This window comes from Hippoglossus stenolepis, chromosome 11, assembly GCF_022539355.2.
Source record: "Hippoglossus stenolepis isolate QCI-W04-F060 chromosome 11, HSTE1.2, whole genome shotgun sequence".
NCBI classification, from domain to species: Eukaryota; Metazoa; Chordata; class Actinopteri; order Pleuronectiformes; family Pleuronectidae; genus Hippoglossus; species Hippoglossus stenolepis.
In genome coordinates, this window is record NC_061493.1 from 25160064 (window position 1) to 25182935 (window position 22872).

The window sequence follows — 22872 nt, forward strand, 5'->3', positions numbered from 1 at the left end:
CGTCACCTGATGAAATCAACACATTGTTCTGTTGGATGTTTGGGTTCTACCACCAACACAAACTGTCACTCATTCTACAGTCACTTCATCAATCTGGTGTAGAACCAACTCACTCAATTCAATAACTCTTAACACACACTCCTAAATCCGACTGCCGAGAATTACCTTCTTGTACCAACACATCTTGTCCTAGAACCTTCACCTGATGGAACCACAGAGTTTACTCACAGGAAACGTTGTATTATTTTCTATGTTGACGCCAAGGGCAGAACTTTCAGATTCATACGTTCTTGTCTTTAAGAACTGATATATTACACCTTTAACATTTACTCTGCTGGGGTCTCACACACCTGTAGAACCACATTAATGTCTTCTAGAACCTTCCCACTGATTTCTTTTGTGCATTGAACTCTAACAATGGTTCTAGAAGTTTTCTCTATATTAAGTACCAAGTTCGATATCACACAGCTGTTCCTAAGCAGGGTTCTACAAGGTTGTAATTTACAATTTCACCATTAATGTCACTACACTTGACACACTTAACCTCTAGAACCTCTGTTATTGAGTTCTAGAACACAGTGTTGTTCTCCAGAGAACTGCTCTTTGTAAAAAATAAGCTCAAATATTCTCTGCCTGTGAACACTTGTTCCATTTCAAGGGTTCTAGTATCATCAAATCCACACTTTCCCTTGACGTAAAACATTTGCTCCAACGTGGTTCTAGATAAGTCATAGAATATTAATACATTGAGAGAATGTTCTCTCTTTAGAGCCCTCACATGTAACATGTACGTGGTCCTAATGTTCTACAGGTTGAAACATAAATCTTGCAAATCAGAACCAACAGTAGAACCTTTTTCAAACTAACCGATGACGACAAACAAGGTTCTCATTCGCATCCTGCACATACTTCTAGGATGTCAAGTACAATGTGAGACTGTTTCCATACAAAGAACTGTTTTACATCAAAATACTGGAGAACTCTGTTCAGAACCAGATGTAGAACTGTCGCAGGTTCTCAATCAAGAATTTACAACAGCTGTTGACAAACAACCCGTTCTTCGTTGCGCCCCAAGGAAAGAAAACTGAACTTGTGAAAGAATAAAAAGGACCTATCATTTATTTATCAATGATTATTGATCCTGGTAATCCGAGGTTCAGGAAGATGTGGAGAACGTCTGTCTTCATCTTCATGACACTGATCCTGCAGAGCTGATCACATATTGATTAGTTGATCAGCTATTGCTTTACACTGTGTGCAGCTGAGTGTTATATGATGTTAAATAATAATCATAATGTAAATGTGTGTTTTATGTTTAAATAAAGCCAGAAAAGCAATCAGGCTGCAACTCTAATAATCAATAGTATCAATAATGTGGCAGTTATTAAAAGCTACAGTGCTTTTGTCTGCCACATTTGAGAGTGAGAGTCATCGCACAATGATTCATTAATCAGGAGAATGTAAAAAACTGAATAAAACAAACCATATCCAACATATTGATTGTATTGATCATTAATATTTATGTGATCAGCGTGAAAAATACAGATTTTACTTTTCTATTTTTAAATTTTCTATAAATCAAAATGATTTAGTTTGATTCAGTTTTGATGATCGATCATGAGGATTACAATATATTGATTATATTTATATTATTTTGGTATATTTATTGTATTGATTATATTGATCAAGCTAGTAAACAATGAATACATTTTATCGTAAGAATACAATTTATTTTCGAAGCACCTTAAAGGCAGTCACAAACTGCTTCACGCGTTAAAAATGAAAAATTGAATTAAATAATAAACAATGAAAAATGAATATGAAGATCACACAACATCAGAGCTCAAATATAGAAATGAAAAATGCTATAGATGAGAAAAGAATAAAAACAAGATAACACATTAAAAGATGAAAATAGTTGAGCGAAGGAGACGAGTTGGATCTGGTCGGTGAGGTAGATCCACAGAAAGGAGGCGCTTTGGCAGGAAATACCTCCGGAGATATTGAAATGTTAACAACTGAACCATGATGAAATGGGTTAATAAGAAAAGACAAACTATTATATATTATGGTTTTTTCAGTTAATACATTTTGATTGAATTCTTAACTTTTATGTTTTACATTTAAATGTATTTTCATTTAATATTCGTGTAAATTAATTTAATGTCTTATGTTGATTGACTGATCCCAACAGAACAAGACGGGCCTTTTACTTTGAAGGCCGCTTCCAAAGGAAGTGACGATTGTGACCGCGGTGTTTCCGCTGCTCAAACCGTCTCGAGCTCAGAAACCATCGATTATTGATCAAAGCTTCGGGGCCGAATGGCGGCGGCGGCACGAAAATAAACATCAGCTGTGCGTAGAAGCTAATGCTAAGCTACTGATAACCGGAGGAAGACGGAAGTAGTTTGTTCAAACACAAAACAGATCTGATGCTAATCGATGATCGCAGAAGACACAGAGGAGATGCTAAGCTAACAGCACACACGGTTCTGTTAGCTGATGCTAAGCTAACAGCACACACGGTTCTGTTAGCTGATGCTAAGCTAACAGCACACACGGTTCTGTTAGCTGATGCTAAGGAGTCTGTGATGATCGGTACATGGAGATGACGTCACAGAACAGAGATCTGACGTCACACAGACCCGGCCGTTACTGTAGAGAAGTACTAAGTTACTGAAGAAAAGTACTCAGTTACTGTAGTGAAGTACTCAGTGTTGCTGGTGTTGACAGGGGGGGGGGGCAACTCTCATCATGGAGAATGGACAGAGCTCCACAAAGCTGGGCCTGCCACCGCTCTCCCTGAACCAGCAGGAGGCGCTGCAGAAGGTAACTGGATCCACATATACAGTCACTGATCATCTTTATATACAGTCACTGACCATCTTTATATACAGTCACTGATCCTCTTTATATACAGTCACTGATCATCTTTATATACAGTCACTGATCATCTTTATATACAGTCACTGATGGTCTTTATATACAGTCACTGATCATCTTTATATACAGTCACTGATGGTCTTTATATACAGTCACTGATCGTCTTTATATACAGTCACTGATCATCTTTATATACAGTCACTGATCATCTTTATATACAGTCACTGATGTCTTTATATACAGTCACTGATCCTCTTTATATACAGTCACTGATCATCTTTATATACAGTCACTGATGGTCTTTATATACAGTCACTGATCATCTTTATATACAGTCACTGATCCTCTTTATATACAGTCACTGATCATCTTTATATACAGTCACTGATGGTCTTTATATACAGTCACTGATCATCTTTATATACAGTCACTGATCATCTTTATATACAGTCACTGATGGTCTTTATATACAGTCACTGATCCTCTTTATATACAGTCAGTGATCATCTTTATATACAGTCACTGATCATCTTTATATACAGTCACTGATCATCTTTATATACAGTCACTGATCATCTTTATATACAGTCACTGATCATCTTTATATACAGTCACTGATCATCTTTATATACAGTCACTGATCCTCTTTATATACAGTCACTGATCATCTTTATATACAGTCACTGATCCTCTTTATATACAGTCACTGATCATCTTTATATACAGTCACTGATCATCTTTATATACAGTCACTGATGGTCTTTATATACAGTCACTGATCATCTTTATATACAGTCACTGATCATCTTTATATACAGTCACTGATCATCTTTATATACAGTCACTGATCATCTTTATATATACAGTCACTGATCATCTTTATATACAGTCAGTGATCATCTTTATATACAGTCACTGATGGTCTTTATATACAGTCACTGATCATCTTTATATACAGTCACTGATGGTCTTTATATACAGTCACTGATGGTCTTTATATACAGTCACTGATCCTCTTTATATACAGTCACTGATCTCTTTATATACAGTCACTGATGGTCTTTATATACAGTCACTGATGGTCTTTATATACAGTCACTGATCCTCTTTATATACAGTCACTGATGGTCTTTATATACAGTCACTGATGGTCTTTATATACAGTCACTGATCCTCTTTATATACAGTCACTGATCATCTTTATATACAGTCACTGATGGTCTTTATATACAGTCACTGATCATCTTTATATACAGTCACTGATGGTCTTTATATACAGTCACTGATGGTCTTTATATACAGTCACTGATCGTCTTTATATACAGTCACTGATCATCTTTATATACAGTCACTGATCATCTTTATATACAGTCGCTGATGGTCTTTATATACAGTCACTGATCATCTTTATATACAGTCACTGATCATCTTTATATACAGTCACTGATCATCTTTATATACAGTCACTGATGGTCTTTATATACAGTCAGTGATCATCTTTATATACAGTCACTGATCATCTTTATATACAGTCACTGATCCTCTTTATATACAGTCACTGATGGTCTTTATATACAGTCACTGATCATCTTTATATACAGTCACTGATGGTCTTTATATACAGTCACTGATGGTCTTTATATACAGTCACTGATCATCTTTATATACAGTCACTGATGGTCTTTATATACAGTCACTGATGGTCTTTATATACAGTCACTGATCCTCTTTATATACAGTCACTGATCCTCTTTATATACAGTCACTGATCCTCTTATATACAGTCACTGATGGTCTTTATATACAGTCATGATGGTCTTTATATACAGTCACTGATCTGTACCTGTTTATAATCTGTGTGCAGGCTAAGAAGTACGCGATGGAGCAGAGTATTAAAAGTGTTCTTGTCAAGCAGACTGTGGCTCAGCAGCAGCAGCAGCAGCTCACCAGCCTCCAGGTAGAAACAGAAAACACTTTATTATCTACGGTTGTCAGTGATTTGTCTCCATGTGCAGAAAGTTCTGTAAAAGGTTAAAAGTTAAAAAAATCTGCACCAGCTGAAGCAGCAGAAATTACTTACATTTTGATGTTCACCACCACATAAATTAAACTTTTTAATCGACAGTTGATTTGAATGAAAAGTGGAACATGAAAGAGAAAAACAACCTGAATGAATATTTCACCTCCTCTTCTCTCAGATGGCGTCTCTGACGATGGGTCTCGGAGACGCTCTCTCTCCTCTGCAGTCAGTAAGTCAACTCTCTGTTGAACTTTGTCCTCTTTGTGTCTTTGAATCAGCTGATGTTGGCGGTCGTCTGTGTTCAGGTGGCGGCTCAGCGTCAGAGAGCTCTGGCCATCATGTGTCGAGTTTACGTGGGCTCCATTTACTACGAGCTGGGGGAGGACACCATCAGACAGGCCTTTGCTCCGTTTGGACCAATCAAAAGTATCGACATGTCATGGGACTCAGTCACCATGAAACACAAGGTCACACGTCAGCGAACACAGCTCGTCCAATAATCTCACACTTTTGTTCCACTTTTTTCAGCTCAGGGAGGAAATGCTATGTTTAGAACCCGGGAAGAACCAAGATGGTTCCTCGTGTTTGATCGTTCTGAACATCTGAGGTGTGAAAAGTGTTAACGATCATCACATGGCGTCTCTCAGCTAGAACCAGTGAACCATAGCCTGATACACAGAGAGTTGCATTATGGGTTGTTGAGTGTTTATAGTGGGTGTATCAGAGTCAGTGGGGTCAGCTGATTGATCCTTGTTGAGTCTCTGTCTTCTTCTCCGCAGGGTTTCGCCTTTGTGGAGTACGAGATGCCAGAGGCGGCACAACTAGCTCTGGAACAGATGAACTCTGTCGTATTGGGAGGAAGAAACATCAAGGTGAGTCTACAACTGATGGGTCCGTCAGTACTGGTCAGTACTGTACAGTACAGTACTGGTCCATACTGTACAGTGCAGTACGGACCAGTACTGACACTGTCAGTACAAGGCAAGTTAATTTATATAGCACATTTCAGACACTTTCTTAACCAAGTTCGACTATCCAGAATTAACTTTACAATATCAACAACCTTTCCACTGTCACTGTGACAACTAATATTTTTTATACAGTATAAGATATATATATATAAAGGATAATTTGGACTTGTCAAAACAATATCTTTGTTTCTGTTTTATACTCAAAGCTCAATTTTCAACATCTGTAATATCAAAGTAAGTTCAAACTACTTTTGTCATAATTCTGACAGGTCCAAACTTAATTTCAGGTATCTTGACCAAAGAATCCTCCCCAGTCCGTCCAGTCGTATTTTATGGTCAACAGTATTTGTAGGAGCCATAAATAAATTCAAGAAGGATTTTATCCTTATTATTTTGGTTATGATATTAGATGTAGTGGGTTTGTATTTTGGGAGTATTATTTGTTATTTATTGTTTACTTGTGATCATATGACTTTGGCAGGAAATGGGTCCTAAGGATAGGGGCGGGGGTTATAGTTTATAAAAGCCCTTGAGTAGGGACGCTGTATTTTTTGTTGACCGCAAAGACTTTGCTATGCAACCTGCTATTTTCCGTTTGATTGATGCATGGTCCAATAAGTTCATCTTCTTTTTCTTTCATAAAAGTTTAAATGCATTTTTACAGATTGCAGTGATTTTTGGATCATTCAAATGATTAGGCCCTACATCCGCCGCCCAGCGACACGTTTTTGTTTTCACGAAGTCGCCACAGTATTGAATGTGGCACTGAGATCCAGCAGAAGTAAAACAGACAGTTCTCCATTATCGGTATTTCGATAAATATAATTAAAAACCTTCATGAGAGGTTTGTTGTGGTCGAAATCCAGGAATCAAAACAATTATTTTGTGCCAAGGTGTTGAACTGAAACTAACCCTTTTGCCCCAACACGGGGGTTTGGATATGGCTCATTTTCTATTACTGAGGTATCTGAATTATTCCTTTTTAAAAGAGGTTTCATCATAGCTGTTTTCAGTGTTTTAAAGAAATGGCCTGAGAGAAATATTATTGGTTGAATCCCTGCAATTCAATTAAAAAAAAGTTAACTTGTGGGAGGAACTTGAATGTTATACTATCTCCTCCAGGGTGTTATGGCTGATGAGATCAAATTGTGTCATGCCGATATTGTTTTTAGGGGGATGCATGTACAGTACAGGCAGTCCTCAGGTGTTGTTCCCTCTGCCTCGTCTTGCAGGTTGGGAGGCCCAGTAACATCGGTCAGGCTCAGCCAATCATTGACCAGCTGGCAGAGGAGGCTCGAGCCTTTAACAGAATTTACATTGCGTCCGTTCACCCCGACCTCTCTGACGATGACATCAAGAGTGTGTTTGAAGCCTTTGGGAAGATCAAGTCTTGCATGTTGGCCCGAGAGCCAACTACAGGGCGGCACAAAGGCTACGGCTTCATCGGTGAGCACATGATGATCACATAATGATTCGCCATCCGTTAACCACGGGACGAATCAGGCAAGCATTCCGCAGACAAATCGGGTTAGGGTCAGGGTGAGGGTCAGGGTGAGGGTAGGGTAGGGTGACCCTAACCCTGATGTGGAGACAATCAGTTCTCTGATTTAACAGTTTATTACGTTTGAAACAAGTCAATGAACTTCAATTAAACTGAGATTTTCTCATTTGACTATTTGCTCGGTCAAAACGTGAAAAATTCTATTTTTACCAAATGTCTGTTCTTGTGAGCAGAAACAAATTATGGATTAATTAGTTCATCAATGGAAAAGGAATCGTCATTTTTTACCATCTTGTTGCAGCTTCTCAGATATGAATATGTCTTTGTCTTCTCATACCAATTGTTGTTAGACCACATCTGACGTGGAAGATGAGTTTCATTGATTTTCATCAACCAATTATTTATTTACTTGTCAAGAAAAAAGTTTCATTCATAATTAAAATAATTGTCTGTTGTTGATGTGATGCCAGAGAAACAACCGGGAGCCTTTTAAACTTCAGGTCAAAGTTCATTGGAGTAGACGACTCTGTCAGTTACAGAAATCAACAGTCAGCAGTTTATGATGAAGGCTAATGTTACGGCCCATGGGTCTTCAGTCTTGTTCTTTATGGTTGTTGTTGTTTCGGTCTCAGAGTACGACAAGGCTCAGTCATCTCAGGACGCTGTGGCCTCCATGAACCTTTTTGACCTGGGGGGTCAGTACCTGCGAGTCGGGAAGGCTGTGACTCCGCCCATGCCCCTCCTCACACCGACAACCCCTGGAGGACTCCCTGCTGCAGCTGCCGTGGCTGCTGCTGCTGCCACCGCTAAAATCACTGCTCAGGTAAGTCATGAAGCTCTGCCTCTCAATCAGAGAAGAAAACCAACCAAAGCTAATTATTATTTTTCAAGATCACATCAACAGTGGGGGGGTCAGGCTGAATTACTAGGCCTTTTTGGCTTGTTTGTTCACTTTGGGGAGATCATGAAGAAGGACTTTCGGTTCCAGTTTGGGCCTCAAGAAAGAACTTGCAAGCTGTTTGACAACTCAGGAAGGGAAGCAAGGCTTGGCCAGACTGTTCAGTCAGGGAGGAGAGCTACTGACCTGGATTTGGGACATTGTCCAATGATAGAACCAGGAGCTCCTGAACCCATCCTTCACATGGTTCTCATTTTAAAATGGGGGAAGGGAGAGTGTGCTCCAATTCTTTGGGAATCACACTGCTCAGCTTCCCTGGGAAATCAATTCCAGGGTCCTGGAAAGGAGGCTCCATCTGCTTGTCAGACCTTGGATTCACCTGGGGGACGCTGTGGGGGGTACTGCAGGAGTCCTTTGGGTCCATTGCTACTGGCCACGTGATACTGCTATAACCAAAGTGAGAGCTGTGTCCAAGTCCTTGGCACAAAGTCTAACACAGTCCCTGTGGGTGTTGGACTCTGCCAGGGATACCCCTTTTCACCACTACTGTTACAACCTAACCCAGAACTCCCTGCAGGGATCATACATCCTCTCTGACCAAGAAAACCTCGGGATCCACCAGCAGGAGCCGCAAAGTGTTGCTGAGGAGAAGAACATCTGGAACACTTTCTGACAGATTAACCTGCTGTCACCGGACCTCAGAGAAGTGGAGGAAAATGGATGGATGATTTATTTAAACCACAATATCAGGGAGCTGATGCAGAGTGGTTTACTGTGACCTCCTGATTGTAAAGAATTACAGTCATCCAGTGTATAAGTAACGAATACACAAACTAATAATTCACCTTCCCATTGAGACAGGATGTTTCTGATTTTCATAATAAAGCTCAGGTGGAAGAAGACTGTCCTGGAACACAGAACAGGTTCCTCACAGTAGAGAACACAGAATAGTTACAGGCTGCAGATGAAAAAGGACATTTGATATCATTTCTTTCATGTTTTATGCTCCATGCAGACATCGACTTGTATATTAGGGCTGGGCGATTAATTGAATTTCAATTATGATTATGGCTTCCAACAATTATGAAAACAAAGTTATCGAGATTAAACGATTATTATCCCGAGTCTGTCTGTTGTTCGCACAACAATGTGAGGTTTCTGGTAACGACTGTAAATGCTCTCACACATTATAGACCTGGTACCCTTGTCCCATGCTGCGTTACCCTGCTGCATGTTCCCCCACTGACCTTCCTCACTTTACACGTTAACAATAAACACCAACACTACTCAGAAGTTATCAGGACACGTAAAGGACTGAAGTTCACTTTGTGTTTGTTTGAATCACTCGAGAGTTTATGAGACACCTGCCACACACAAGACGAGGCCTGCCGCTCAGAGACAGGATGTCAGGGTTAAAGTGACCAGATCGATCTGGATTCATGATCCGGCATCATCGATTAATAAATAAATAAATGTGATGGTCAGTTTAGACGAGACGAACACACACACACACACACACACACACACACACACTCGCACACACTCGCACACACTCCTGCAGATTATGACGCAGTGTTTTAACTTCTTGTGGCAGAAGAAGCGACGCCCCGTTTATTCAGGAACATAAATAAGAATTTATCCGTTTCTTATAAAGATCAGTTCTACATGTGATGATTAGAAACGTCAGCGGAGCAGAGTCACTTGTTGAGTCGTGGCTGAACCGAGCCGCTCGCTCAGTGTCGACACTCGAATCTGTTAACTTGGCGCCAAAATGATTTATTTTTCCTTAAAGTTCAATAAGTGTTTGATGTTTCCAAAGACAATTCTCATGTTAAATAATTGTGATTATGATTTTTGCCATAATCGAGCAGCCCTATTGTATATATTTGTTTTATAAATATTTGTCCACAGTAGTGAGTATACTCTGTTCTGTGGTGCGTTCAGGAGACAGTGGGAACATCGGTTCTTGGAGCTCTGGCTGGACCGGCGCTCCTCTCTCAACAGCTTGGAGGACTTCCTCAGGCTGTCATGGCCGCCCAGGCTCCAGGTGTCATCACGGGTAGGAGCATCTACAACGCCATCCACATGCAACCCCCCCCCCCTTGTTACCAAGATGTCCTGCTGTCCAATCACATTAAAGCTTTCCTGACTAAAGTCTTGTCATGCAGCCAATCACAGTCTTGAATCTGATAATACACTGCTCAAAAAACTAAGGGACACTTAAATCACACATCAAATCTTAATGAATGATTCAAGTTGAAAATCTTATCTGATGAACATTGTATAGTTAGTTGAGAACCAAATGTCGTAACAACGACCAATGGAAACTAAAACCATCAACCCACTGAGGACTGGATTCAAAACCACACTGAACATCCCAGTAACAAACTGAAACCACAGGCTGATCCAACTGGTGTGAAATTCATCAAGTGACTCAGTGGGTGTGGCCTCCTCCTGCCTGCATGTTCTCCTGACAGTGTCTGGACATGATGCTCCTGAGGAGCCGCAGGATGGAGTCCTGGGGGTTCTCCTCCCAGACCTGGATCATCACCTCCCAGACCTGGATCATCACCTCCCAGACCTGGATCATCACCTCCCAGACCTGGATCATCACCTCCTGGACTGTGGACAGAGTTGGTGGCGTCGGATGCACCGATACATGACGTCCAATAGGTGCTCAACTGGATTTAGGTCAGAGGAACATGAGGGTCAATGCACCAGGAGGAACTCAGGGGCCACTGCACCAGGAGGAACCCAGGGTCCACCAGGAGGAACTCAGGGGCCACTGCACCAGGAGGAACTCAGGGGCCACTGCACCAGGAGGAACCCAGGGGCCACTGCACCATGAGGAACCCAGGGTCCACCAGGAGGAACCCAGGGGCCACTGCACCAGGAGGAACTCAGGGTCCACTGCACCAGGAGGAACCCAGGGGCCACTGCACCAGGAGGAACTCAGGGGCCAGTGCACCAGGAGGAACCCAGGGTCCACTGCACCAGGAGGAACTCAGGGCCACTGCACCAGGAGGAACCCAGGGGCCACTGCACCAGGAGGAACTCAGGGGCCACTGCACCAGGAGGAACTCAGGGCCACTGCACCAGGAGGAACCCAGGGGCACTGCACCAGGAGGAACCCAGGGGCCACTGCACCAGGAGGGACCCAGGGTCCACCAGGAGGAACTCAGGGGCCACTGCACCAGGAGGAACCCAGGGTCCACCAGGAGGAACTCAGGGGCCATTGCACCAGGAGCACCAAGAGGAACCCAGGGTCCACTGCACCAGGAGGAACTCAGGGTCCACTGCACCAGGAGGAACCCAGGGGCCACTGCACCAGGAGGAACCCAGGGGCCACTGCACCAGGAGGAACTCAGGGTCCACCAGGAGGAACTCAGGGGCCACTGCACCAGGAGGAACCCAGGGTCCACCAGGAGGAACTCAGGGCCATTGCACCAGGAGCACCAAGAGGAACCCAGGGTCCACTGCACCAGGAGGAACTCAGGGTCCACTGCACCAGGAGGAACTCAGGGCCACTGCACCAGGAGGAACCCAGGATCCACTGCACCAGGAGGAACCCAGGGCCACTGCACCAGGAGGAACTCAGGGTCCACTGCACCAGGAGGAACCCGGGGGCCCCTGCACCAGGAGGAACCCAGGGTCCTCTGCACCAGGAGGAACCCTGGGTCCACCAGGAGGAACCCAGGGTCCTCTGCACCAGGAGGAACCCTGGGTCCCCTCCACCAGGAGGAACCCGGGGGCCCCTGCACCAGCGTCTGACAGTCGCTCTGAGGATTTCATCCTGGTACCTAACAGCAGTCAGGGAACCTTTGGCTGGGACATGAAGGTCTGTTGACCCTCCCAGGATCGTCCTCCTCAGACCTTCACTGATCCAGCAAACTGGTCATAGATGATGTTACAGCAGCTTCACGTTCACCACGACGTCTCCAGACTCGTTCACACCTGTCACATGTGCTCAGTGTGAACCTGCTCTCCTCTGTGAGGAGAACGGGGCTCCAGTGGTGGACCTGCTGGTCCTGGTGTTCTCTGGTGAATGGAGCTGTGAGCTCAGGTCCCACTAGAGGACGTCGGCCCTCAGGCCTCCTCATGGAGTGTGTTTCTGACCACCAGTAGCCTGATGGAGGTCATTTTGTAGAGCAGTGCTCCTCCTGTTCCTCCTTCACAAAGGAGCAGATACCTGCTGCTGGGTTGATGCTCTTCTATGGTCTCCTGGTGTCTCCTGGTGTAACCTCTCCTGGTGTGTCCTGGTGTCTCCTGGTGTAACGTCTCCTGGTGTCTCCTGGTGTCTCCAGGTGTCTCCTCCAGGCTCTTGAGACACAAACCTTCTTGTGACCAGAGGTATGGATGTGTCCTCCTGGAGGAGCTGGACTACCTGTGCAGCCTGGTGGAGCTGCAGGGAGCTCCTCATGCTGCCAGCAGTGAGGAGGAGCAGAACCCAGAAGTAGAAGGAGTCAGGAAGGATCAGCAGAGAGCAGCTGTCTGTGGACACCACATGAGAAACATTCCCAGTTTGGGGCTCGTCTTGCTTCTGCCTCCATTTCACCTGTTGTTAGAGGAACTGGTTCTTCTAACGGACACTTTGATCTCTGGAGTTGAACTTCACACTGTGAACTTTACGGTTCCCTCACTTTACTGAGCTGTGTAGTTTATCCCTGCATCACATGTCGAGGTTTATCCTGTCAGTCCCTCCCACAGCGTTTTACCTGTCCTCCGATGACGCAGTTCATTGGCTGTTCTGTCGTCACCAGAACGCCACTTTAAATAGTTTTCATAGAATTTTCCTATCGTATTTTCAAATCACTTATTTTGTTTGCGAGTCATGAAGGAAAACGACTCCAGACAGGAAGTAGCGTGTTCCTGTTGTTTGTGTTGCTTCGTCAGAAGCGTCTCAACTAATAGATTTTCTCTTTTATTGTCTTTTTTTCTCTCTCTGTTTTTTCTCTTCTCCCCCCTCCCCCTTCCTCGACCCCCAACATTTGCACCGACAGTGACCTCTTAACTCCTCCCCTTTGCTGCACACTGACCAACCAAGTGAAGAGGACTGTTTCTAGCCCCTCCCTTTAAACATAGCCCCTCATTCCTATTGGCCAGTGAGTCTCAGATCCTGTGTGATTTGTGGAGTTTCAGTTATGTCAACACACATTCATGAGCAATTTTGGTGGCTGGGGGGAATATATTTGATTTCATTCGGTGGGTTTGTTGATCCTCACTGCTCCTGAAATTATATCTGCACCAACAGTAAGTATGAGTTTCCAAACGTGACTAGAAGAGAATCATTCAGCAGCTGAAGGTTAAACTGGAGTCACTCAGTCAGGTTAACACTGAAGTCTGTGGGTGCACTTGTTTACAGCTGCTTGATGGGTGGTGACCTAGTGCAGGCGGGTGGAGTCGACATCTGCTTTTACTGCTGGTAGAAAATGAAAGCTTAAAATCAGTCTGCATTTCCGTATTAATTCCACTCGTTTCTTGAGTTGGGCGGTACAGTCATGGTAAACCAGTAGACCCAGTGTATATTGTGGTTGGTGGAAGAGGCCGGAGGCCAGTTCCATTCCGGTGGAGAAGCTACCAACCAGTACAAGGTTCTCCTCCTGTGGAATGGGGCGACACCTGTGGCCGAACCGCCACCACCCTTTTGACCATCCTGTGCTTCCTGCTTCGTGTCTGTTTCAGGGGTGACCCCAGCTCGGCCTGGCCTGCCTCAGGTGGGTCTGGTGAACCCGGTGCTGGCCACACCCCTGACACTAGAAGCCTCTTTTGAGGAGAGGAAAGAGGAGGAGGAGGAGGAGGAGTGTCGGCAAGAGGCGCAACAGGAGGGAGTCACGGAGCCACTCAGCGAGCAGGAGCACATGAGCATCAGCGGCAGCAACGCAAGACACATGGTGATGAGGAAACTGCTCCGCAAGCAGGAGGTACTGGTTCTCATCTAGACTTTTAATGTGTTGATCTTGACTCTGGGACGTGTGGATTTTTTCTGACGTTAAAAAATGAAACTCAAACTTTTATTTGTAACTTTATTGAAAACGAATTATTTGAACAAACAACAAAATGTAGATTCTAAAAGCGTCTCTCCTCCGTCAGTCGACCGTGATGGTCCTGAGGAACATGGTCGGGCCCGACGACATCGACGATGACCTGGAGGGCGAGGTGACTGAGGAGTGTGGGACGTTTGGCCAGGTGAAGCGCGTCGTCATCTACCAGGAGCGTCAGGGCGAGGAGGACGATGCCGAGGTTATTGTTAAGATCTTTGTTATGTTTTCGGACGCAGCCGAGATGAATGGAGCCATCCAGGCGCTGAACCACCGCTGGTTCGGAGGACGCAAGGTGGTGGCAGAGGTATACGACCAGGAACGATTCGAGAACAGTGACCTGTCGGCATAGAACACGTGTAAACATGTACAAACTCAGTGTAGTTTAGATGCCTCTCTTACCTGTCAGAGTTTTTATTGGTGTTTGTCTCCAGAAAAGTTTGAACCTAAAGGATCATTCTGCTGGTTTCAACTTGAAATCACAAATAATTCCCTGCTGATGATCAACTGACTGATCTTTAGGTCTGGACTTGTCGTGTTCCTGTGTCACATTATAGTTCTTAATCTTGACATGTTGTAAATGACTAATGACTCATCCAATCACCACACAGTCTCTCAAACCATCAATGATTCAGGGATCAGTCCCAGTAACTGAAACAGGTGTTTGACTCCTGGTTGGACAAAGGAAAACAAAGACGTTTGAAGACGTCCTCGTTGACCTGGTTAACTATGTGTTGATGTGTGGGACAACGGATGGTAAATAATTGTGTAAATGCTGTTGATGCAGCTGCAGCAAACGGTTTCACTTGGTCCTGGTCCCACCCACAGGTCCAGCTGAGACAGCTCGAAGACTCTGGACGCTGCGTTTGGAGCTGAAACATGAAACCAGCCGTGGTTCAGATGTTAAGATTCTTTCAGAAACGTGGATGTTCCTGAACACATCATCACAGTCAAACTCAGACCGACTTCCCTCATGGGGTTAGGTTCCTGTTGAAGTCGGGCTGGTGTCGGAGTTGAGAAATGAAATGAAGTTTGTTCACGTGTCCGATGAGTCAAACAATCAAATATGTCAATAAAACTTTTTTACGTCAAGCAGTTTTTCTGCTGTTTTATTAATTTAATGCTGATGTTTGATTGGTTGCCATTTTTAATATAAATATGAATTCTATATTTTAATTATCAGTGTTAAAATAATCCTCAGACAAAACATTTAAGATTTTAAAACAAATTTCTGAATGTGAAAACTTCAAACTGCTTCAGTTTCTGAATTTGATAAATATTTTCCTACAGTACAATTATTACAACACTAAATTGATCAATAAATGTAAATTACCTTTATGTGTGTAATGAAGTGAATAGAATCAAACAAAAACTTTTTATATCTGCAGAACTTCATCAAGAACAAACCAAAATGATCCAGTGGATCTGAAATAAAGTTCAAATTTATGATAGAACCCATCGTCCTCCATTAAATTAAAATCTATTAATCATCTATTAAATCTGAAGTGGAACATGTTTTGAAGAAGACTGATGTACATTCACTGATAACTAACTACACAGCTCAGTAAAGTGAGGGAACCGGAAAGTTCACAGTGTGAAGTTCAACTCCAGAGATCAAAGTGTCCGTTAGAAGAACCAGTTCCTCTAACAACAGGTGAAATGGAGGCAGAAGCAAGACGAGCCCCAAACTGGGAATGTTTCTCATGTGGTGTCCACAGACAGCTGCTCTCTGCTGATCCTTCCTGACTCCTTCTACTTCTGGGTTCTGCTCCTCCTCACTGCTGGCAGCATGAGGAGCTACCTGCAGCTCCATCAGGCTGCACAGGTAGTCCAGCTCCTCCAGGAGGACACATCCATACCTGGGGTCACAAGAAGGTTTGTGTCTGCCAGCACCGTCTCCAGAGCCTGGAGGAGACACCAGGAGACATTACTCCAGGAGCTGCCAGGAGACACCAGGAGACGCCAGGAGACATTACTCCAGGAGACACCAGGAGACGCCAGGAGACGCCAGGAGACACCAGGAGACATTACTCCAGGAGACACCAGGAGATGCCAGGAGACGCCAGGAGACATTACTCCAGGAGACACCAGGAGAGACCAGGAGACGCCAGGAGACATTACTCCAGGAGACACCAGGAGACATTACTCCAGGAGACGCCAGGTGCTGCCAGGAGACGCCAGGAGACACCAGGAGACGCCAGGAGACATTACTCCAGGAGACGCCAGGAGCTGCCAGGAGACACCAGGAGCTGCCAGGAGACGCCAGGAGACACTACTCCAGGAGACGCCAGGAGCTGCCAGGAGACGCCAGGAGACATTACTCCAGGAGAGCGTAGAACAGCATCAACCCAGCAGCAGGAATCTGCTCCTTTGTGGAGGAGGAAGGAGGAACAGGAGGAGCACTGCTCTACAAAATGACCTCCAGCTTTCACAATATCCAATCAAGTCATAAAAGAACTTTCTATGTTCATCTGTCGCCACGTTGATAAAATAGGATCCACGAGGTGGCGCTGTTTCTTGTAGGGGCGGTCTTTTATTCGGAAGCCGGAGACCTGCCCGTGTTTCCGCCGGTGAGCGTGACGTCACGGCTCGGGCTGTGTACGGTGGCTCGCTGGGCTCAGTTCGCGCTGCTCGTGCTGACGATGGGAGACGAAGAGCTCGAGGACTTGGTTCATTTCTCGGTGCGCGACGCGCCGGCACGAGGTTATGTCGTCATGGAGGAGATCCGACGTCAGGGGAAACTCTGTGATGTCACGCTCAGGGTAAGAACCGAGTTAGCCTCCAGCTAACAGCCCGTAATGAGGAAGCTAGCTGATACTGAGCTAACGATGCTAACAAGAGCTAACAACGGCTTGTAAGATGAGCTGACGTCACTGAACCTTGGGTACCAGAGCTGACCTTTGACCTGACGTCATCGATCAGATTATATACTGAGGATTGATCGTCTGCAGTGACACATTTAATCTTCTTAATGTCTCAGGATCAGTTCACCTGCTGGACAGGTGAGGTACAACACCTGACCTGTGTACTCTATGTACTGGTATATACAGTTGTATACAACACTGTACCTGTGTACTCTATGTACTGGTATATACAGTTGTATACAACACTGTACCTGTGTACTCTATGTACTGGTATATACAGTTGTATACATGTATTGTTCATGTATCTCTGCAGGTGGGGGATCATAAGTTCAGCGCTCACCGGATCGTTCTGGCCGCCTCCATCCCGTACTTTCACGCCATGTTCACCAACGACATGGTGGAGTGTAAACAGGACGAGATCCTGATGCAGGGCATGGACCCCAGGTAACGTGACAAGACTTCCTGTCTGTACAGGAACCCGGTCACAGCACGGGGAACCACATACCAGTTTGAAACCAGTGTGACCCCAGTCTAACCGCTTCCTCTCTCCCTGCAGTGCTCTGGAGGCTCTGATTAACTTTGCGTACAGCGGCCATGTTGCTATCGACCAACAGAACGTTCAGTCTCTTCTGATTGGCTCGAGCTTCCTGCAGCTGCAGAACGTTAAAGACGCCTGCTGCTCCTTCCTCCAGGAGAGGTCAGTCGACGGAGAAACTCTCAAACTAAGCTAAAGTCCGATAGTTTGTTTTTTTACGCGTGTACATGTTCAGACTTATTTCTAAAAGTGAACATACAGTATGTTTTACAAAACAAAGCTCAGCTTTTCTGGAGCTTTCAGTCACATTATCTTCATCAGCTGAAGCTTTTGGAAATGACGGTAGGTAAAAAAACTCTTTGTAACTGTGGTGGAATGTTAAATCACATTTGTTTCCAAGCTCAGCGACGAAGGTTAAACTCTGTTCTTCCTTTATTTAAATTGTTCTCAACAGGCAAACGCTTCTACAACATTCAGTTTCTACGTGTGTGAATTGTAAATGTTTTCTGCTCTGTGGCTTTCAGGTTACATCCGAAGAACTGTCTGGGTGTCCGTCAGTTCGCAGAGACCATGATGTGTACGACTCTGTACGACTCGGCCAGCAGCTTCCTCCACCAGCACTTTGTGGACGTTTCTTTATCGGACGAGTTCCTGGGTCTGAGGACGGAGGAGGTGCTGGAGCTGGTCGGCTGCGATGAACTCAATGTTAAAGCTGAAGAACAGGTGAGAGGTGTCACCTGAGAGTGTGTTACCTGTGCAGGTGTGTGAGGCTGAGTGTGTGTTACCTGTGCAGGTGTGTGAGGCTGAGTGTGTGTTACCTGTGCAGGTGTGTGAGGCTGAGTGTGTGTTACCTGTGCAGGTGTGTGAGGCTGAGTGTGTGTTACCTGTGCAGGTGTGGGAGGCTGAGTGTGTGTTACCTGTGCAGGTGTGTGAGGCTGAGTGTATGTTACCTGTGCAGGTGTTCGAGGCTGAGTGTGTGTTACCTGTGCAGGTGTGGGAGGCTGAGTGTGTGTTACCTGTGCAGGTGTGTGAGGCTGAGTGTATGTTACCTGTGCAGGTGTTCGAGGCTGAGTGTGTGTTACCTGTGCAGGTGTTTGAGGCTGAGTGTGTGTTACCTGTGCAGGTGTGTGAGGCTGAGTGTGTGTTACCTGTGCAGGTGTGTGAGGCTGAGTGTGTGTTACCTGTGCAGGTGTGTGAGGCTGAGTGTGTGTTACCTGTGCAGGTGTTCGAGGCTGAGTGTGTGTTACCTGTGCAGGTGTGTGAGGCTGAGTGCGTGTTACCTGTGCAGGTGTTCGAGGCTGAGTGCGTGTTACCTGTGCAGGTGTGTGAGGCTGAGTGTGTGTTACCTGTGCAGGTGTTCGAGGCTGAGTGTGTGTTACCTGTGCAGGTGTGTGAGGCTGAGTGTGTGTTACCTGTGCAGGTGTTCGAGGCTGAGTGTGTGTTACCTGTGCAGGTGTGTGAGGCTGAGTGTGTGTTACCTGTGCAGGTGTTCGAGGCTGAGTGTGTGTTACCTGTGCAGGTGTTCGAGGCTGAGTGTGTGTTACCTGTGCAGGTGTTCGAGGCTGAGTGTGTGTTACCTGTGCAGGTGTGTGAGGCTGAGTGTGTGTCACCTGTGCAGGTGTGGGAGGCTGAGTGTGTGTTACCTGTGCAGGTGTGCGAGGCTGAGTGTGTGTTACCTGTGCAGGTGTTCGAGGCTGAGTGTGTGTTACCTGTGCAGGTGTTCGAGGCGGCTCTCACCTGGGTTCATCATGACCGGGACCGGCGGGAGCCTCTGCTGCCAGAGCTGCTGTCAAAGATCAGACTTCCTCTATGTCGACCTCAGTTTCTGTCTGACCGAGTCCAGCAGGACGAACTGGTTCGTTGCTGCCATAAATGCAGGTGAGACGTTCTTGTGTGTGATTGGTTCATATAGACCCGTCTGTCTGTATTTTCAGTGTGATGTTTAACTCGGCGTCAGGCTTAGTATTGAGATATTAGGCTTTTAGCTAACGCTGTCACACAGATACTGATCACTGTCCAGGTGTTCTAATTCTTTACCTTTCATCTAAACATTCAGTCGTGTCTCTGCTGTGTTTCTTGTCAGAGACCTGGTGGATGAAGCCAAAGATTTCCACCTGATGCCCGAGCGTCGTCCTCATCTTCCCACGTTTAAAACCAGACAGAGGTGCTGCACATCCATCACAGGACTCATCTATGCTGTGGGAGGACTCAACAGCTCAGGTACATGCTCACCTGACCCATGTCAGCTGACTCATGTCACCTGACACATGTCACATGTCACCTGTCTCATGTCACCTGACTAGCAAAGGCCTTTGTCAGATTGTTTCTACTTCGGACAGCTCTCTCTTTTTTCACCATACATGTGTTTGCATCCCTGACTCTCTTTCACTCTCACATAATACTCGATACCCAGCCCTACAGGTCACATGACCTTAAAACACGGCGGGAGTAATCCAGCTGCAGCATCTTGGGGTGGGACGACACAACTCTGCTCTGATTGGCCGAAGGCGTCACCAACACACATGATGTATCTAATGTTTTAATTCTAAGAATTCAGATGCGTTTTCTGCTCTGTATATCCCACTATACAGGAACAATGTCTACCCCATACCTTGTTTTTATACATATATATATATATATATATATATATATATATATATATATATATATATATATATATATATATATATATTATATTATTGACGGCTGGGTTTTTCTACTCCAAACCTACAGCTGCCGGCAGATTTACGTCGGCAGATCAAGTCAGACACACACGCATCTCTCGCCTCTTGTCACCTGTAACGTGACGGTGGTTTTTCTCTTCTAGGTGACTCCTTAAATGTGGTCGAAGTCTTCGATCCAATTGGGAATTTCTGGGAGCGCTGTCAGCCAATGAGGACGGCTCGCAGCAGAGTGGGTGTGGCTGTTGTTAACGGACTGCTGTTCGCCATCGGTGGATATGACGGCCAATCGCGACTGAGCACAGTGGAGGTCTACAACCCAGAGACGGACAACTGGACGCGGGTGTCGAGCATGAACAGTCAGCGCAGGTCTGATTAGTCGGTAGATGAATAGTGATCAATATTACTGTTCAGTACATTGGTCCTGATCAAACAGATGATAAAATGTGCTGTCATCCACAGCGCCATGGGAACGGTGGTGGTTGACGGACACATCTACGTCTGTGGCGGCTATGATGGAAAGTCGTCTCTGAACTCTGTGGAGTGTTTTTCTCCAGAGACCGACAGGTGCTCAAATCCTCTTTCTACAGGGGTCAGTGGTCCAGGACCAAGTCCATATCTAGGTCCACAACCAGGTTCAGGTACAGGACCAGAATCAGGTCCGCAACCAGTTGCAGGTCTAGGTTCAGGGCCAGGACAAGAACCAGGTCCAGAACCAGGTTCAGGACCAGGTTGAGGTTCAGGTACTTTTTTTCACACCAGCCAAAATGATGACACCATGTTTTCACTGAAGGAAATTTTTCCTTTAAACTTACCCTTTAATAGTTGATAAATATGATGTCATTAAGGTCTTTAAAAAAAAAAAAACATCTTTACTGTCTGACGATAAAATCACTCAAGTTTTGATTCAGGGGTTCACACACTTGACTTAACTTCCTGGTTGAATGAATGAAGATTTAAGGGGTTTCTTCCTTTTGTTGTCAGGTGGACCGTGGTGACAGAGATGAGCGCAAGTCGCAGTGCTGCAGGTGTGACGGTGTTTGATGGACGCATCTTTGTATCAGGCGGCCATGACGGTTTACAGATCTTTAACACGGTCAGTTTTACAGTAAAAACACTAATTGATACTGATCAACACGATTTATTTCGAACAACCACTGAGCTTGTGAACATGAATAAAATAAAACTTTATTGACGACAATGTTTCTGACCTTTTTAAAAACATATTTTGTCTATTTATTGTTTGTTTGTTCCCCCCCCAGGTGGAGTACTACAACCATCACACCAACAGGTGGCACCCTGCGTCAGCGATGCTGAACAAGCGTTGCCGTCACGGGGCAGCGGCTCTGGGGAGTCACATGTACGTGGCGGGGGGTTACGACGGGTCGGGCTTCCTGAGCGGGGTGGAGGTGTTTAGCTCGGCGTCGGGGCAGTGGAGCCTCCTGGTGGCGATGAACACACGTCGCAGCAGGGTGTCTCTGGTGTCCACGTCAGGTCGTCTGTATGCTGTGGGTGGATACGATGGACAGTCCAACCTCAATTCATTGGAGATGTACAACCCAGACACCAACCGCTGGACCTTCATGGCCCCCATGGCCTGTCATGAGGGAGGGGTCGGGGTGGGTTGCATCCCCCTGCAGCCCACCTAAACCAGCCAATCAGAGGCTGTGGAAGGATGTGTTACTGCCTCCTGCAGGCGGGGAGGCAGCGCCCTCCGGTGGCGTTCACTGAGCTTTATTGGTACGACAGCCAGGCTCAGACCCGCATACTGAGGCCAGGCCTGTAGGATTATGGGAAAAAACTGTAGAGCTAGCCCACAAAAACTAGCTGCTAGCATTGTGCTGTTGCGCGTATGGACCAGTAATGATAAATATTGATTTTGTACTTGATTGACTCGACCAATGGGATGTCACTTCCTGTCCAGAGAGAAACAAAGCTGCTGATGAAATGGGATGACTGCTTGGATCTGTTTTCACTGGACCATTTATTACTCATCCAATGAATCAGTGTGGTCGACAGAGTGACACACCCCCCATCCTCCACCAACCACACAGTGTGTCCTGATGGTGGCGCTGCAGGAGACAGGTTCACCAGGATCATTGTGTGTAAGGTGAATCCTCCTGACCTGTCAGTGTGACATCACTTCCTGCGGATGGCTGCAGAACTTCCTGTAGAATCTTGATGTTTTTAGGTTTCCTTGAGTATCACAGTCAATTCAGCTGATTCCATTATGATGTCATCCATCGTAGACTCAATGATGTTCTCCTGCTTGTTCTAATGAGTGAACATGTTTCTATGACAACCACCCCCCCACCTTAGTCACACATGATTATTTATTTCATAATAAAAAGTACAACTCAGTCGAGTTTAATAAAACACGTTAAATGATGAACACGTGTTTTTATTTCATCGTCAGAGGTCATTCACGCCTCTGAGGTCATATTAACAAAGATAATTTAAATGGATAATGAATCCTTTCAA

General features: G+C 45.3%; 3 protein-coding genes across 6 annotated transcripts in view; all 3 read left to right on the forward strand.

The window, feature by feature from the left end:
• Nucleotides 1-1494, forward strand: part of afg3l2 (AFG3-like AAA ATPase 2) — a 16433-nt gene extending 14939 nt beyond the window's left edge. The window contains exon 17 of the mRNA XM_035169670.2: nt 1-1494. This exon is cut by the window's left edge and continues 551 nt beyond it. The gene's annotated coding sequence lies outside the window, so the exon portion shown is untranslated.
• Nucleotides 1495-2219: 725 nt separating this feature from the next.
• Nucleotides 2220-15403, forward strand: puf60a (poly-U binding splicing factor a). Of its 3 annotated transcripts, XM_035169690.2 has the most exons (10): nt 2220-2829; nt 4748-4840; nt 5082-5132; nt 5209-5370; nt 5683-5775; nt 7107-7320; nt 8008-8198; nt 10218-10332; nt 13956-14194; nt 14364-15403. In XM_035169690.2, the coding sequence occupies exons 1-10, from the start codon at nt 2755-2757 to the stop codon at nt 14661-14663; spliced, it is 1533 nt and encodes a 510-aa protein (XP_035025581.1). In that variant the 5' UTR covers nt 2220-2754; the 3' UTR covers nt 14664-15403. The 3 variants fall into 3 exon arrangements, with proteins under 3 accessions (XP_035025581.1, XP_035025583.1, XP_035025582.1); XM_035169692.2 differs by lacking the exon at nt 5209-5370; XM_035169691.2 differs by lacking the exon at nt 5082-5132 and having other exon boundaries at nt 5182-5370.
• A 1473-nt stretch (nt 15404-16876) lies between these two features.
• klhl18 (kelch-like family member 18) lies at nt 16877-22780 on the forward strand. Of its 2 annotated transcripts, none has more exons than XM_035169681.2 (10): nt 16877-17073; nt 17489-17619; nt 17732-17872; nt 18235-18433; nt 19428-19588; nt 19794-19930; nt 20538-20760; nt 20854-20958; nt 21376-21487; nt 21654-22780. In XM_035169681.2, the coding sequence occupies exons 1-10, from the start codon at nt 16954-16956 to the stop codon at nt 22038-22040; spliced, it is 1716 nt and encodes a 571-aa protein (XP_035025572.1). In that variant the 5' UTR covers nt 16877-16953; the 3' UTR covers nt 22041-22780. The 2 variants fall into 2 exon arrangements, with proteins under 2 accessions (XP_035025572.1, XP_035025573.1); XM_035169682.2 differs by lacking the exon at nt 16877-17073 and adding an exon at nt 17095-17313.
• Nucleotides 22781-22872: the final 92 nt, after the last annotated feature.

Excerpts from the sequence above, each read along its gene's own strand:
- klhl18 (XM_035169681.2), top strand. The coding sequence starts at position 16,954 with ATGGGAGACGAAGAGCTCGAGGACTTGGTTCATTTCTCGGTGCGCGAC. Across the intron at positions 19,931-20,537 it reads GGGAGGACTCAACAGCTCAG|GTGACTCCTTAAATGTGGTC; the intron begins GTACATGCTCAC and ends TTTCTCTTCTAG. Across the intron at positions 21,488-21,653 it reads GTTTACAGATCTTTAACACG|GTGGAGTACTACAACCATCA; the intron begins GTCAGTTTTACA and ends TTCCCCCCCCAG.
- puf60a (XM_035169690.2), top strand. The coding sequence starts at position 2,755 with ATGGAGAATGGACAGAGCTCCACAAAGCTGGGCCTGCCACCGCTCTCC. Across the intron at positions 5,776-7,106 it reads TGGGAGGAAGAAACATCAAG|GTTGGGAGGCCCAGTAACAT; the intron begins GTGAGTCTACAA and ends CTCGTCTTGCAG. Across the intron at positions 10,333-13,955 it reads GGCTCCAGGTGTCATCACGG|GGGTGACCCCAGCTCGGCCT; the intron begins GTAGGAGCATCT and ends TGTCTGTTTCAG.